Source organism: Diabrotica virgifera, chromosome 4 (assembly GCF_917563875.1).
Source record: "Diabrotica virgifera virgifera chromosome 4, PGI_DIABVI_V3a".
Taxonomy (NCBI): domain Eukaryota; kingdom Metazoa; phylum Arthropoda; class Insecta; order Coleoptera; family Chrysomelidae; genus Diabrotica; species Diabrotica virgifera.
In genome coordinates this window covers 137,807,543-137,822,840 of record NC_065446.1, presented here as the reverse complement: position 1 = coordinate 137,822,840, position 15,298 = coordinate 137,807,543, and the positions used below count along the sequence as shown (strand labels likewise).

The following is a 15,298-nucleotide window of genomic DNA, read 5'->3' as shown; positions in this document are numbered from 1 at the left end:
AAAACGAAAACTTTTTGAGTTATTAGCAGAAATGTGATTAAACACATTGATTTTTTTGATATAAAACTAACATTTTTGATACCGAATAAATCGAAAACTATTAATTTTGTCAAAAAAATATATAGAAAGTTTTTTGAATGAATGGTTTTACCAACTTTTCCGGTAAAAATATATTAAAAAATTTCCACCCTGAGATGGGGTGGCAACCACCCCCATGGTAAAGCGCCTTTCGGCCTCATATAGCAAATCGATCCATTCTGTAAAAATTGCGAGGTTTTGTCATATTTTAAGCTTCATTACTTGGACTATAAATTAAATGTCCAAACTGCCAAGAGGAATTTGGGAGGATATTTGATATTTAATTTAAGCGAAAATCAATGCTTATTTGTGAAATAATTTTTTTCTGTATTCTGACAGCGGTAAAATGTATTTTGACTTAAGTAAATTCTACTCATTCTTATTTTTTCGTCAATTAATTTAATTCAAATAATGATATTAATGTTTATACTACTGAAAAGAGAATTAAACAACTTTCAAATGAGCTACCACACGACACCTTTTCTATTTAAAAAAAATGAAACATTACGTCATCACGCCCAGATGGATGATGCTTATTTAAAAATAAAAATCGACCTGTTTCGGGATTTATCTTCAAAAATCTCCGCCCATTCTAGTGAAAATGAATTTATTCCATAATTTTGCCTCTCACTATAAAAGGAATACGCTACATATTGCAGTTCCTATAAATATATACGTGGAACAGGTATTCCAAATAGCTCTGGAAGGAAACAGGGAAAGACATTACAGAGAAAGACAAAAATTAAAATTTAACGGAATTTCCATAAAAAATATATGATATGCAAAAGCCTTTAAAGACGCTTTAGTATATATTAGTCAGGATTGACGCCGTGGGTAAACATTTTTAACTTAAAATCAAGGTTACCATGGCCAAATTTATGGTAATATGTCGAAAACCTATCTATAATCATCTATATAACGGGTATTACGATTTAAACATCTGACCACTACTTTAACAAAAATGGCACTACGATGAAGAATATACTATTTTTGCTTGGAATAAGCCACACTTTTGATTTGTAGTATAAACTTGCTACTTCAAACATATTTATGTATGTAAGAAAAATGAAAGATTACCTATGAACGATCATATTATTAAACACATCTTTTTTATGTTCCAGAAAATAATGAACCAGTACCAGTATTATAAGGGCAGTTTATATAATTAATTATTACATCATACTTCCGCTGGCCAATTTTTTTGTGACACGGTGATAGGAAAATACAGCTTGTTTTATATGTTCATTCATGCATAATCTTTCTCCTACTATAAGTGCGTCGAGTCCCAGAAAGACAGCATAATTTCAACGTACGGTTAAGCACAATTCACTAGAAGTACAAGGATAAAATGGTAATTAATGATTTAAGCAGTGTTTACCTGTTTCATAAATAATCATAGCAGGATTCGCTTCTCTTACAATATGCTCAACTCTTGGTCCTGGGAAAGACGGATCAAGCGGAAGATAAGCTGCGCCGGACTTCCAAATGGCCATCAACAGAATCACCAAGTGATCGCTAGGATGCATATTTACGCCTATTATGTAGTCGCCGTCTTTGTTTCTGGGTAGTTGGTTGTTAGAAATGGTTTCTATAATGGTCCTGGCTAGCTTGTTAGTGATTTTGTTGACGTCTGAGTATGTATGCGTTCTGATTTCGCCATTTACTGTGAAAAATAATAGAAGTAGACACGGCTATTAATGTTTTTAGAGAAATTAGTGAAACAAATATACATGTATAGCCTCAGCAGTAATTAAATCAAAATAGAACATATAACGAGGAATAGAAGTGCTCAGCAGAATCAAAAATTATTGTGTCTGTGCTTTATTTTATTAGACTCTCATTTTTGGATTCGATGATTTAAAAAATCACAAAAAAAATACTTTCATAACATAAATTTTCATAAAAAATGGTGAGTGGTTAGGGTTAGAGGATACCTCAAGAAACAGAAGTGATATGGTGGTAACTTGTAGATGGATTTCTTCTTGTAAGGGGCGAAAATTATTTTATCAAAAATAACTCCATAAATCGATAGAGGGATTTATACGCAAAATTTGTTATATCAAGTTATTAAAATAAATTAATTTATTTTATTTTTACTTTATCGTACTATATACGTAGTATAGTAGATAAAGTTATAGGATCGTGCAAAAAAATTTTTTTTCAGATTTCACTTTTTTTCGACGTTTTTCGAGTCTAAAAAGCAAAGAAAAAAAACATGCCGGAAGTATGTATGTACGTACGTACGTACGTACGTATGTACGTACGTATGTCGCCACCGCCCAGCAAAAACTACCGCACCGATTTTGATGAAATTCGGTATGAGTAAGTTTAAGAGAATTTTGTCGAGAAACTAAGCTTTTAAAAAAAACCTCTCAAAGGGGGGCCGAAATAGGGGGGTTATTTAGGGCCCATTTTTGCAAATTTTGACCGAAATGAATGAAATTCAACTCAAAGTAAGCTCATCGAGAGATAAATAAAAATACGGAATTTGACATTTCCAAATTCAAAATAGCGGCCAACATGGCCGACCGCCCACCCGACACATTTCCCTATCTATCTAAAAACTTGTTTAAGATAAGTTTAATTTTAAAAAGTCGTTATATAGCCTAAATATGGGGCTATAAGAAGGATGTTATCGTTTTTCAGAAAAAGTTACGGGTTGCCTATATTTAAGGGGTCAAATTTTGACATAAATTTGAACTAGATTTTCTCAAAAATGGCTCCAAGGAATTTTTTAATTTTTTGATATATTTTTGATATCCTATCAGTAAATTTAATGACATTAGTCATATATCTTAGCTCCCCATAGGAGGGGAGTTATGAATTTTTTCTTAAAAAATATTCGAGTGCCCGTAACTTCCTTCTTAATAGAAACTAAAATTTTAAATTTTGCAGACATATATGGTACTTTATTATCTATTATCACAATAAATTTTACCAAAAATATGGCTTCCGTTTGAACCGGCAATGAATAAAAAATCTTATTTTTTTTAGATATGCCCTATATTTTTTAACATATTTTGAAAGAATACAAAATTACCTTTCCAATGACATAAAATTCATTGCCGTAGCTCAAAAACTCGAAAAGTTACGGTAAATAGAAATTTTGCTATAATCTTACGTGTGTCCTGTCTCACGCGTTCATAGCAGAGCATTATTGTAGGGCAGTCAATGAGGGTATTTGGCTCCGAATTTCATCCTACTATATTGATGTACTTGATATTTTCACAGTAAGTAGGGAATAGCTCAAGAAACAAAATCTACCCTATATACTATGGCGCTTTTTATCTTGGGGTGGTTCCCACTTCTTCAAGGGGGTGGAAAATTTGTTGGTCAAAATAAGCACGGAAGTGGCTAAAGAACCTATTTCTAAACAAAAACTAGTCTATACTTTTTTTTGAGAACTCAATACTTTTTGAGTTATGCGTAGTTGAAAATTGGCCATTTTCATTGAAAAATGACACCTTTTCGGACGTTTTTTTGTGAATACCTTAAAAAATATATACATACATACATAATCGGTTGCCTCTTTTACCATATTAGGTGTCGAGGATTCCTCCTTTATATAATACTCTCTGCAAATTTACGCCACTTCTTCCTATCTGCTGCTAAAGCTTTTGCTTCTTGCCACGATGTTCCTCTTTTCTTGAGTATTTCGTTTACACTAGTGTTCCAGCTTTTCCTTGGTCTGCCCCTCCTGCTTTTACCCACTGCTTTGGCCTCCCATGTCATTTTCACTTGTCTCTCACCACTCATTCTTATCATGTGTCCAGCCCATTTTAACTTCTTTTCTTCAACTTTTTCGTTGAGCGATTTTACCTGTAATTCATGTCTTATATCTTCGTTTCTTCTTTTGTCTAATCTTCTTGCTCCCACCACTTTTCTTAAGTATCTCATTTCTGTAGCTTGTAATCTTTTTCTTTGTCTGTCATTAAGTACCCAGTTTTCTGCCCCATATATTGTAATTGGCATATATACAGTTTTATATACTGTCATTTTGGTTTTCCTCGATATTTCTTTTTTGTTTAGGAAATTTTTATACAGTGAATAATAAGTTCTCGTAGCCAATTTTATTCTGTTTCCAATTTCATCTTCTTGTGTACCTTTGTTGTTTAACATTATTCCCAAATACTTAAAGAGGTCTACTTGCTCGATTTTTTGCCCTTCGATTTCAATATTTACAGTTGCTTCTTTGTTGGCTATTGTCATTACTTTAGTTTTCTCCATATTTATTATTAAGTTGTAGTTTTTTAGTTCTTCAGCCCAGATTCTAATGTTATCTGCGAGAGCCTTTTCAGTTCTTGCAACTAATACAATGTCATCAGCAAATGCACAGGCTTCAATTTTTATTTGTTGCAAATTTCTATACCCTATAGCGCATTTTTTAGTTTTTTTCCAACACTTTTTAATAACTTCATCCATAACGGAAATAAATAACAGTGGGCTCAACACTCCACCTTGTCTAACCCCGTCGTTATTAGAAAATTCGCCGGAGATTAAGTTACTTGTCCTGACCTGGTTTTTTGTGTTGACATACAAACTCTTTATTACACTTACAAGTTCTTCATCTACTTCCTTGTTTTTCAGGCTTTGCCATATTCCTTCTCTATTGACCATGTCAAACGCCTTTTTCATATCTAAAAACGCCAGGTACAGTGTATCGTTTTTTAACAGTGTTTTTTCAGTAATTTGCTGTAGTGTGAATATATGATCTTGTACGCTGTGTGATGGTCTAAATCCACTTTGTATATCCGCCAGTCGAGGCTCAACTATTTCTCGTAGTTTCTTTTCTAGGATAATTTCGTAGATTTTCAACGCTGAGCAGAGAAGTGATATACCCCTATAATTACTGCACTCTTTCGTGTCTCCCTTTTTGTGTATAGGCAGTATTATTGAAATGTTCCAATCTTCTGGGATTTTTTTGTTTGTCCACGCTAAATTTAGTAGGTCATGTAATTCTTGTTTACCCTGTTGTCCAAGATATTTCAATAATTCAGCATCTATTCCGTCGATCCCTGCTGCTTTACCAACTTTTAGTTTTTCTAGTGCATCTTCAACTTCTTCCATCTTTATTTTAGTTTCATAAACGTCTTCTTGCCCTCCTTCAGGTGTCTCGTCTGTTATCTGTGTGCGATTCTCTGCTGTTGTATTTTCATTGTTTAAAAGTTCCTTGAAATATTCTCTCCACCTTTCTATAATGGGCTCATCCTCAGTTATTATATTTCCGTTTCTATCTTTTATCTGCTGTAGTTTAATTTCCGTTTTACTTCTCATATTCTTTAATACTCTATAAAATAATTTTGTATTTTGGGTACTATTTTCTTCCATAGTTCTTCCAAATTCTTCCCAGGCGTTTTGCTTTTCTTGTTTTATCCTTACTTTAACTTTGTTGCGCTGTTCCTTGTATTTATTGTATGCCTCTTGATTTCTTTTTTGTATGTACATTTTCCATAGCCTTTTCTTTTCTCTGACTTCTTTTTTAATATCGTTGTTCCACCAGCTTGTCTGCTTTTTATGATTATTTCTACTGGTATACCCGCAAACTTGCCCTGCTGTTTCTAATAGTATTGCCTTAAATCTGATCCACTTTTCTTCCACATTTCTACTTTGTCTTCTCTTTTCAATCCTTGCAAACTGTTTTTCTGTTTTTTCTATATACTCATTTCTTGTTTGCAAGTTTCTCAGCTTATAGGTTCTTATTCGTCCGCTATAGTTTTTGTTTTGTATCTGTTTTCGGTCCTCGACTTTGTTGTTATTCTTGAATACTCCTTCTAGTAGATAATGGTCACTACCTATATCATAGCTTCTTTTCACTCTGACATCTTTAACTTTACTCCTTTTTTCTCGAGGAACAATTATGAAGTCTATTATTGATTTTTCATTTCGCTGGGGCATTGCTCTTGTTATCTTGTGTATTTCCTTGTGTTCAAAGAAAGTGTTGGCTATAACTAAATCATTATCTATACAAAACTCTAGCAATCTTTTCCCGTTTTTATTAATTGTGTGTTCTCCGTGCCTACCTATAGCTCCTTGCCATTTCATGTTTTCGTTTCCCACTCTAGCATTGAAGTCTCCCAATATTATGAGTGTTCCCTCATAATCTTCTACTGTCTGCTGTAGTTGTTCCCAAAATTGATTTTTATCGTTTGCTTTGTCACTTTCTCCAGGTGCGTATATTACAATCAAAGTTATAATATCGCTTTTACTACAATTCATTGATACTTTCAATAGTCTCTCATTGATGAACTCCCAATTTCTTATACTTTTTACTTTATCTTTGGGTATCAAACAGGCTACTCCTGCTCTGGCCCATTCAGTTTCCTTTACACCACTGTATATTAATAGATTTCCATCTCCTATTATTTGTGTCCCAGCTCCCTTTTTTTTTGTCTCAGTGATGGCTATTGCAGCATAGTTTGTGTTGCTAAGGGTTTCTACTAATTCTAACTCTTTTCCACTTATTCCTCTAACATTCCATGTCGCTGTTCTCCATACCACTCCTTTCTTATCTATAACTTTCAGTTCCATTTCTTTTTCCGTTTTCATTGCCGAATTTGTCATCGTTTTGTCCGCCTCTGCTTTTATTAGTTTTTTGGATTAGCTCTGTTGCTCTCTTTTTCAATTGTGCCAGTTTCCATATTCCATTTCCATATTTCATCATTTATAATGATCTTCTGGTATTTAACTTTTACAACATTACCTTTTTGCCTCTGTTCATTTGCATATTCTCTTAGTTGTTTTTGAATCTTTCTTTCTTGGATCGTATAGTCATCATCAATAAAAAGTTTTCTTCCTTTAATATGTCTTAACTTGTTCTTATTTTTCATTATGTCTGCTTTATCACCATATGTACTCAATTCTAACTTGCACATTCTCTTATTCAGTTTCGTTATCTCTTTTATCTCACACTTTGTTCCAAGAAAAGTTTGCAACTGATTCTCTATATCTTCTTTTAGCTCTATAGTATCTCCTGCAGTTTCAAATCCGGTGATAATAATGTTATTTCGACGTTCTTTCTTTTCCATAGCTTCAAGTTTATATTCTAGCACCCTGATTTTAGTTTTCATTACTTCATTTTCTCTTCTAATCTCTTTTACTTCTTCCAAACTCTGCTTCCATTCACTTGTTAAATCTTTGACAATTTTTATTAATTCTTTACGCTCAGTTCTCATTTCTTTCATTTCATTTGCTATCTCTCTCATTCCGTTGGTTACTTCTTTAACCATCCCGCTCATTTCATCCATTCCGTATTCCTCTGATACGCCTATGGAATGTGTAATCTGTGTTGCCTATCTGCTAGCGCCAACGATCATCTACAATTCAACCTTGCGGATAGATAAATCGCTACCAACAGATAAGACGCCACGTTATTTTGATTTCAGCCTACCTCGAATATTATTAGTCCTATTGTGTCACTAACACTCTCAGCACTTTGTTGTAGTATATTATTTGCTCACAGTTCACTCTTACAATTTCTAATTCTCGATATTTCCGAAATTCGGATGAAATATCAGAGCACTCAAAATTGCGTTGTTTATCAACACAGTGGCGTACCTTCTCCTTAAAAAATATATATCGAACTAAAAACACTATATAAAACATTTTTTAGATTATAAATAATAAAGAGGTTCGTTCCTTCGTAAATGTTCTATTTATAATACAAAAAGAGATATGGTAGGTGAAAATAGTTTGTTTTTTGGTGCATGCTCAAATTGGTGTATTCAACTTGAAATAACAGAGGAACGGTAGGTTTTAGGTGTATAATGCTACCAACACCTTTTGTAGTGTTTGAAAAGACCTTTAAAACGAGCACCGTTAAATGTCATTTACTTACAAACTAAGCGAGATATGGTGCAAAAAAATATATGACTAATGTACTTTAAGGAAAAATGAAAAGTATATACATTTAACTCCCCATCCACCATAATTTAAATGCATTGTTTTCCTTCTACAATACCTTTTAATATATATAGTGTTACTTCTACTTTCAAAAAGTTGAACGGGTTTAAAATGAATGGTTTTTGTAAAAAATGTGATCAAATTATAGAATGAATTTTTAAATTTTCTTAAAAATCTTGCTTTTTCTCCATGTAATTCGAAAATAAAAATATTTCACCCCTGAGAAGTGGTGGGAACTTCCCCCATGATAAAAGCGCCATAGTATATACAGTATATAGGATAGACTTTGAATTAGGAGATTGGGCTACTCCCAAAATTTCATTAAAATCCATGCAGTAGGATAGAATTTGGAGATAATATCTTGTTCTTAATCTCGCGCATTGACTGGCGTAGTCGAAATAGAATGAAATGCAAATATTGTAAACTATTAATTTCTCAGAAAAATGAACTAATTTGAAAAGAAAGTATGACTATAATATTTTATTGATTTATGCAATAATCTACACATCTATAGTGTGTCCCCGAAATATGGCATCGAACATTTTCTCAAATGCAGGAATTAATGATGCGTAGAACCATAAAATACTTTTAAATACAGTAGGTGTTTCTAAAATATCAAAATAACGAGTAACTTTGTTATTTTTATAGAATACCAGTATCTAGTACGATAACGATAATAGATCGGTACGATAAAGTTCTCGGGCGGCCCTTCCGTCCAGCGTTTTTTATTATATATTTTAATTTACAATCTGCTTCATCGAAGCTATAAGTAAATAGTTTGAATGCTAAATACATGAGGGACAAGCTGCTCTGTGGCAACCATGTGTATTTTTTACATTAGATCATAGTATATTTAATTTATTAAAATTGTAGGCCATAGTTTCTTCAGTCATCTTGCGAATTCTGGAAGAGCGTTTAGCAATATTGCTTCATCATTTGGATGACTTTTCAGTCCATCAATGTAGCTCTTTGTGATCCTTTGAATTTTTAAGGAGCGGTTTATTTTCAATATTGGGTTTTGATTTTAGACTAGCTCATTTGTCAGCTCAGCTAGGCCAGCTCATTTGTCGTATTTTGATGTTAATCTGGGTTTTCTTGGTTTGAATGTACGGCTTCCATGTTAATGTTTTCTCTTCTCAAGGGTTAATCCCAAATATTTGACTTGTATGCTGACTGGTAATTGTGTATCGTTTAATTTTATTGCTGGACATACATCCCTTCGGTTTGTAAATGTAACTTGGGTTGACTTCGTTTCATTTAATTTCACCTTCACCTTCCATTTGTTGAGCCATGTTCCCAATTGGTCGAGGTGATTTTGCAGTTGTGCAGATGCGAGAATGGGGTCTTCATTGACAGCGATTATGGTGGTGTCATCAGCGAAAATTGAGATTTGGGTTGTTTCAGTGGTTGGGATATCTGTAGTAGTAGTCTTTCGAAGATCTTGGACATTGTCGGCAACAAGCTGATTGGTCGATAGGATAATGTTTTATTTGGAGGTTTACCCGGTTTGCGAATCATTATTATTTGCACAAATTTCCATGTGATTGGGAAATATGTCAGTCTGAGTGCACTACTGTATAGTGTAGTTAAAATGACCAATGCTCGTCACGGAAGATGTCTCAGTATTAACCCTGTTATTAGGTCAAATCCAGGTGTTTTGTGGTTATTGCATTTTTATATTTCTAGTTTCACTTCTCATGGAATGGATGGTGTTATTGGGGGCATTATAGGGCAAGCACTATCCAGGAAGTCTCTTATTAAGTTTACATTGTCATTATTCTCTGCTTGGTGTTCTTTAAAAATACCAGCTAAGTATTCTGCAACTGTTGTCACTTTTTCGTGGTCCGATCTTCCCTAAGTACCGTCATCTTTCTTAATTGGTGGGCTGTGTTCTGTAAGTCTCTTTAAGTTTTTTTGTTGCCTTCCATATTAAGTGATCTTCTTTAGACAAGGTACTAATGTAGTGTCCAAATGTGGCATTGCGTGCATAATTTAGCGCTGTTCTTAATTGTCTGGTTAGTCGATTATATTCGTGTTTGTCATTAGTATTGCGGCTTCTACCTCTTGCTTTTCATTTTTCGACTTTGCCATCTACCTCTTGCTCTTCATTGTTTGACTATTAGTTGCCTAATATAATTCGGAGTGGTATTTGTGTTTTCTTGCTTTGGAGTTGATGGTGTTGCTCGATAAGCAGCTTGTTGAATTTGACAGGTGAAGTGGTTTATAGCTTTATATATGACATCTTTTTCTTTTAGTCTGATTCCAAGATTTAGATTACTGTCAAGCTGGTACTTAAATTCAGACCAGTAAGTTTTAAGGGAAGTCAAGTTGGGTATTTCAGGTCGTTTGATTATGTGGGTGCTGAGTGTTGCCATGATTGGTGTATGGTCAGACGATAGATCCCAATTTTCTTCTATGTCTGTGTACTTTGCTGCAATTCCTTTTAGGATGAATAAGTCTGGTAGTCTATTTGTATCGGATGGCTAGTACGTTGGTTGTCCCGTCGCTAAGTAGGTGCAATTTGTATTGTTGATGGCATCTAGTAGGCTTCTGCATTTAGGTGTAATGAGTCGTGAACCGCAATTTGCATGCTTAGCATTCCAATCACCTCCAATAATGAATTTGTTACCTAGCTTGTTTAATAATTCTTCGTATTCTTCAGTTGTGATTCTATGTATAGAATAGCTGTATACTGCAGCAATTTCGAAGTCCCAAGGCCTGGCATTTTTATTAAGTATTGTTGCTTATGTCTCACTTCTTTTATGTTCCGGAATTTGGTGATGTTGTATATTGTTCCTTATAATTATTGAGGATGCTCCATGGGCTGTTATATCTGGGTGACTAATGTGGTAGACTGAGCATTGAGATATTTTAATTACGCTTCTTTTTGTAAGGTGCGTTTCAGATACAAAGTGGATGTCTATTTTGATGTACTCTAGGAATTGGATTACTTCTGCTTTATGGTTTGCTAAACCATTTGCCTTCCACTCGGCTATTCGGAGAGATCTATGGAATTTGATTAATTATTAATGTTGTTAGCGTGGTAAGGATCACGCTGTTTCGATTCATTAGTTGGGTGAACATTGGTTTAAATTAATTTAAGAATAAATTAATTTGAGACCTTATGTCAGTTATTTGATTTCCTGCTCTTACTGCTTGGGTATAAGATTGGGTTCCATTCTATTGATGGTACTGTTGTTGATATCGTGATTGTTGACTCTGTTACTGTGAAGTTGGCGCTGGGTTAACATTGTGATGTGGGCTCGGATTATTAAGGGTAGAGTGATTTCCGCGTTGTATTATATCTAACATTTTGCAAGTCATTGTAAATTAAGCAGCCTTTATAGTTTGCAGTGTTTTCTCCGGTACACAGCACATTTTGTTGGTGTATTTCTGGGTTTTGTACATTCTGGCGTTGGATGACTTCCTCCACATTTCACGCATGCGTAAGGTCTTGTACAATGTACAATACGTTTTTGTGTGTTTATAACGTTGACAGCGCTGACACTGTGTTATATTGTTCTTTTTGTGAGGGGGTTCTAATCTGACTTTCATATTGCCGATATGATCCAGTGCACAAATGTGTTTTCTTTCGGTTCTAGGTTTACATAGAATTTTGACAAAGGTGTTTTATCGACTCTGTGTAAGACGTTAATGAAGAGTATGCCCGATTTAGCTAGTTCACTATTTATTTCTTCATCTGGCATCGAGTGGTGTAAATTCCTTATAACTACCCTATAAGCCAGGGGTGGGCAAAAGCCGGCCCGCAGGCCGCATCATGCCAGGGCCGTAACTACGACGTTGGGGGCCCCGGGGCAAATGTGATCTGGGGGCCCCTACCGGGAGGTCCGGGGAATTTACCCCCAGTGCAAGGGGGGTCGGGAAAAATGTTTGATATTTAACCCCTTGAAAGCTAGCTTTTCCTCCTATGTGAACACTACACTCTCTTCTTTCTTTTTTTTTCAGCATGTCCTGCAATAACTATAAAATTAGCAGCGCTAATGATTACAGCTTCATCTGTATCTGACATTGCGGACGGATTATCAACGAGTTCGTTCGTTCGCTACAATGTAAATCGTCTTACTTTGTACCGAACGAATAACCAAGCGAACACCTACGAATTCGTTCCTTCGGTCGTGTTCACTTTGATTTAAAAGCACTTTAAGGTGCCTTAAGCTACTGCAGTGTGAGCCAAGCACACTCAGTGAAGCTGGTCAGTGTACTGGTGGGACTGATCCTAATGTGCTCATTTTATCTTATGTATACCTTTCTTTTCAATATGTGGTTCCTTTCACGTACCAAGATTTGGTCTGGGGTAAATTGATTAAGACAAAGTAGCTTGGACCTGGTGTCCCTATTCCGGTTGCATTTTAGTTTTTATTTCGCCAAAATAACTAATTTTCTCAGTCACAATTTATAATATGTTTATGAAAGGTTTCGGGGGCCCCAGCTTAGCCCGGCCCCCCCCCCCTCTTCCAATGGCATTTTAGGTTTTATTACGCCGAAATAACTAGTTTCTTAAGTAATAATTTAAATTTTTATGTTAAGGTCTCGGGGGCCCCAGCTTAGCTCAGGCCTCAGGGGCCCTGTTCTGTTCCAATTGCATTTTAGTCTAAAAGACTAATTTCCCCAGTGAAAAATTAAAGCTATGTTGCAGTCTTTTTAAAAGTGTGTCATTTGAAAATATTTCGTTGGGATCGGCTTTTAAAATACATGTTTTTATTTTCCTCGTTAAAATCTATGCTCGGGGCCCCCTTGGTCGGGGGCCACGGGGCACTGCCCCGGTTGCCCCAATGGTAGTTACGGCCCTGCATCCGACCCTTTTGCTTACTTAATCCGCCCCGTTGAATAATCCCGTAAGCAATTTTTGTATCTCTTTTCTTCGCCAAAAACATTAGCGTATGCATAATGCACGTACGCAGTGTAGTCCTCCGGCCCGGGAGACAGGCTTTTCACAAATAACTCAAACACTATAAGTTTTTGGAAAAATGTTGTAATTACCAAAATTGAAGCTAATAAAAAATCGAATAAATTTATTGCTTGAAAAATCTTTTAATATTAATTCAAAGTGAGTTATAGGTAGTAAAATATTTATATACAGAGAGAGTCTGTAAAGTGGAATAAATTCAATATCTCAAATACTAATTGTTTTTTTGGAAAATGCTCAGACCCGTCGATTAGTATTTCAAATTGTCCTTTTTGACATTCAATAATAATGTATACAGGGTGTCCCAATTTAGAGATATGACGTCATCGTCGATTTTCTTAAATGGCAACACTGTCATTTTGACAGCTAATTTGATAGGGTTTGTAAAGTTATACATAACTGCAAAATATCAAATTTTTATTCTCTACCATTTACAAGATAATAGAAAATAACAAAGTTATATCTGTAATTTGGAATATATTCAATAATTAAAATACTAACTGTTTTTTTGAAAAATGCTCAGACCCGTCGATTAGTATATCAAATTGTCCTTTTTGACATATAATAATAATGTATACAGGGTGTCCCAATTTAGAGATATGACGTCATCGTTGATTTTCTTAAATGGCAACACTGTCATTTTGATAGCTATTTTGATAGGGTGTGTAAAGTTATACACAACTGCAAAATTTCAAATTTGTATTCTCTACCATTTAGATGATAATAAAAAATAACAAAGTTATGAAAAAGAAGTAATCAACTAATAATTGAATTTAATTATTTCAATAAATTAAGCAAAAACTCATAATGTTGCCCTCAATTATTGTCAAATTGTCAATGGGCAACGTTATGAGCATTTGCTTAATTGAAATAAATAAATTCAATTATTATTTGATTACTTCTTGTTCTTCATAACTTTGTTATTTTTTATTATCTTGTAAATGGTAGGGAATAAAATTTTGAAATTTTTCAGATGTGTATAACTTTACACACGCTATCAAAATAGCTATCAAAATGATAGTGTTGCCATTTAAGAAAATCAACGATGACGTCATATCTCTAAATTGGGACACCCTGTATACATTATTATTATATGTCAAAAATGACAATTTGATATACTAATCGACGGGTCTGAGCATTTTTCAAAAAAACAGTTAGTATTTTAATTATTGAATATATTCCAAATTACAGATATAACTTTGTTATTTTCTATTATCTTGTAAATGGTAGAGAATAAAAATTTGATATTTTGCAGTTATGTATAACTTTACAAACCCTATCAAATTAGCTATCAAAATGACAGTGTTGCCATTTAAGAAAATCGACGATGACGTCATATCTCTAAATTGGGACACCCTGTATACATTTTTATTGAATGTCAAAAAGGACAATTTGAAATACTAATCGACGGGTCTGAGCATTTTCCAAAAAAACAATTAGTATTTGAGATATTGAATTTATTCCACTTTACAGACTCTCTCTGTATTTTTAAGGCAAGTGCGAGTTCAGTTTGACCAAATTTTGACGTTCGGTTTTTCCGAAGTTTCTAAATTTTATTTTAATAACATCTTGTCAAGTAAAACAGCTTTACGGACTGTACATTTGCTTCCTGTCTCGCTTACGAGTTTCCGTTATCTTTGTGCACATCTCAACTTCAAAGTCGATTTGGCCAGACTGTATCCAAATCTAAGTATTCAAACTGAAATAACTGGAAAACGATGTATTTTATAACATATACTCACAAAACACTGATAAACGTACTCAGAATTACTATTAAATGACACTAAATGTTGATAGCATCAAAATTTATGCTCCAAAAATGTTTCCAAAAAATTATTATTATTTTATTAGTTATTTTTTTAATACCTCCGTTACGGTTTGTTGTATCAAGTTCATCCAAAAACTAGTTGAAAAGTAATTTCAAGGTGTTCAATTTAGTCTTTTATTATCATTATTTTTTTAAACTGCTACAGGGCCCCGGTTACATGGTTCTCGCAGTAAAATTTAGGTTTTAAACGTTTCTATCTCGGTTATTTTTTATCCCACAAAAAAACAATGGAGATTTTTGTGAAAAATAAACTCGAATTTATTTCTGCATTATTTTTTCGTACCTGTATCGAGAATTTTTGGAGTTATTTTCAAAAGTTTTCAAAATATTTCAAATACTTTAGTAAGTGTTTAGTAAGCATATTTTATTAAATGCATCGTTTTCTCGTTATTTTAAGCTAGAATTTTAGATTTGAGTACCGCCGAAAAAAATATACATTCAATTACCTTGAATTAATATTTAAATGTTTTTGTAATCAAGAATTATATTAGACTTTTTTTCTTCAATTTTGGTAATAATTTAGCTTTTTATAAAAACTTAAAACGTGCATGTTTTTTTACGAAAAA

General features: G+C 33.9%; 1 protein-coding gene across 1 annotated transcript in view; it reads right to left on the bottom strand.

Annotated features, from left to right (window-relative positions):
• LOC114333250 (zwittermicin A synthase ZmaJ) overlaps positions 1 to 15,298 on the bottom strand; it is a 230,332-nt gene that overhangs the window by 122,002 nt on the left and 93,032 nt on the right. The window contains exon 3 of the mRNA XM_028283114.2: positions 1,457 to 1,741. Coding sequence (XP_028138915.1) covers positions 1,457 to 1,741 — 285 coding nt within the window. The remainder of the gene's footprint in view (positions 1 to 1,456; positions 1,742 to 15,298) is intronic.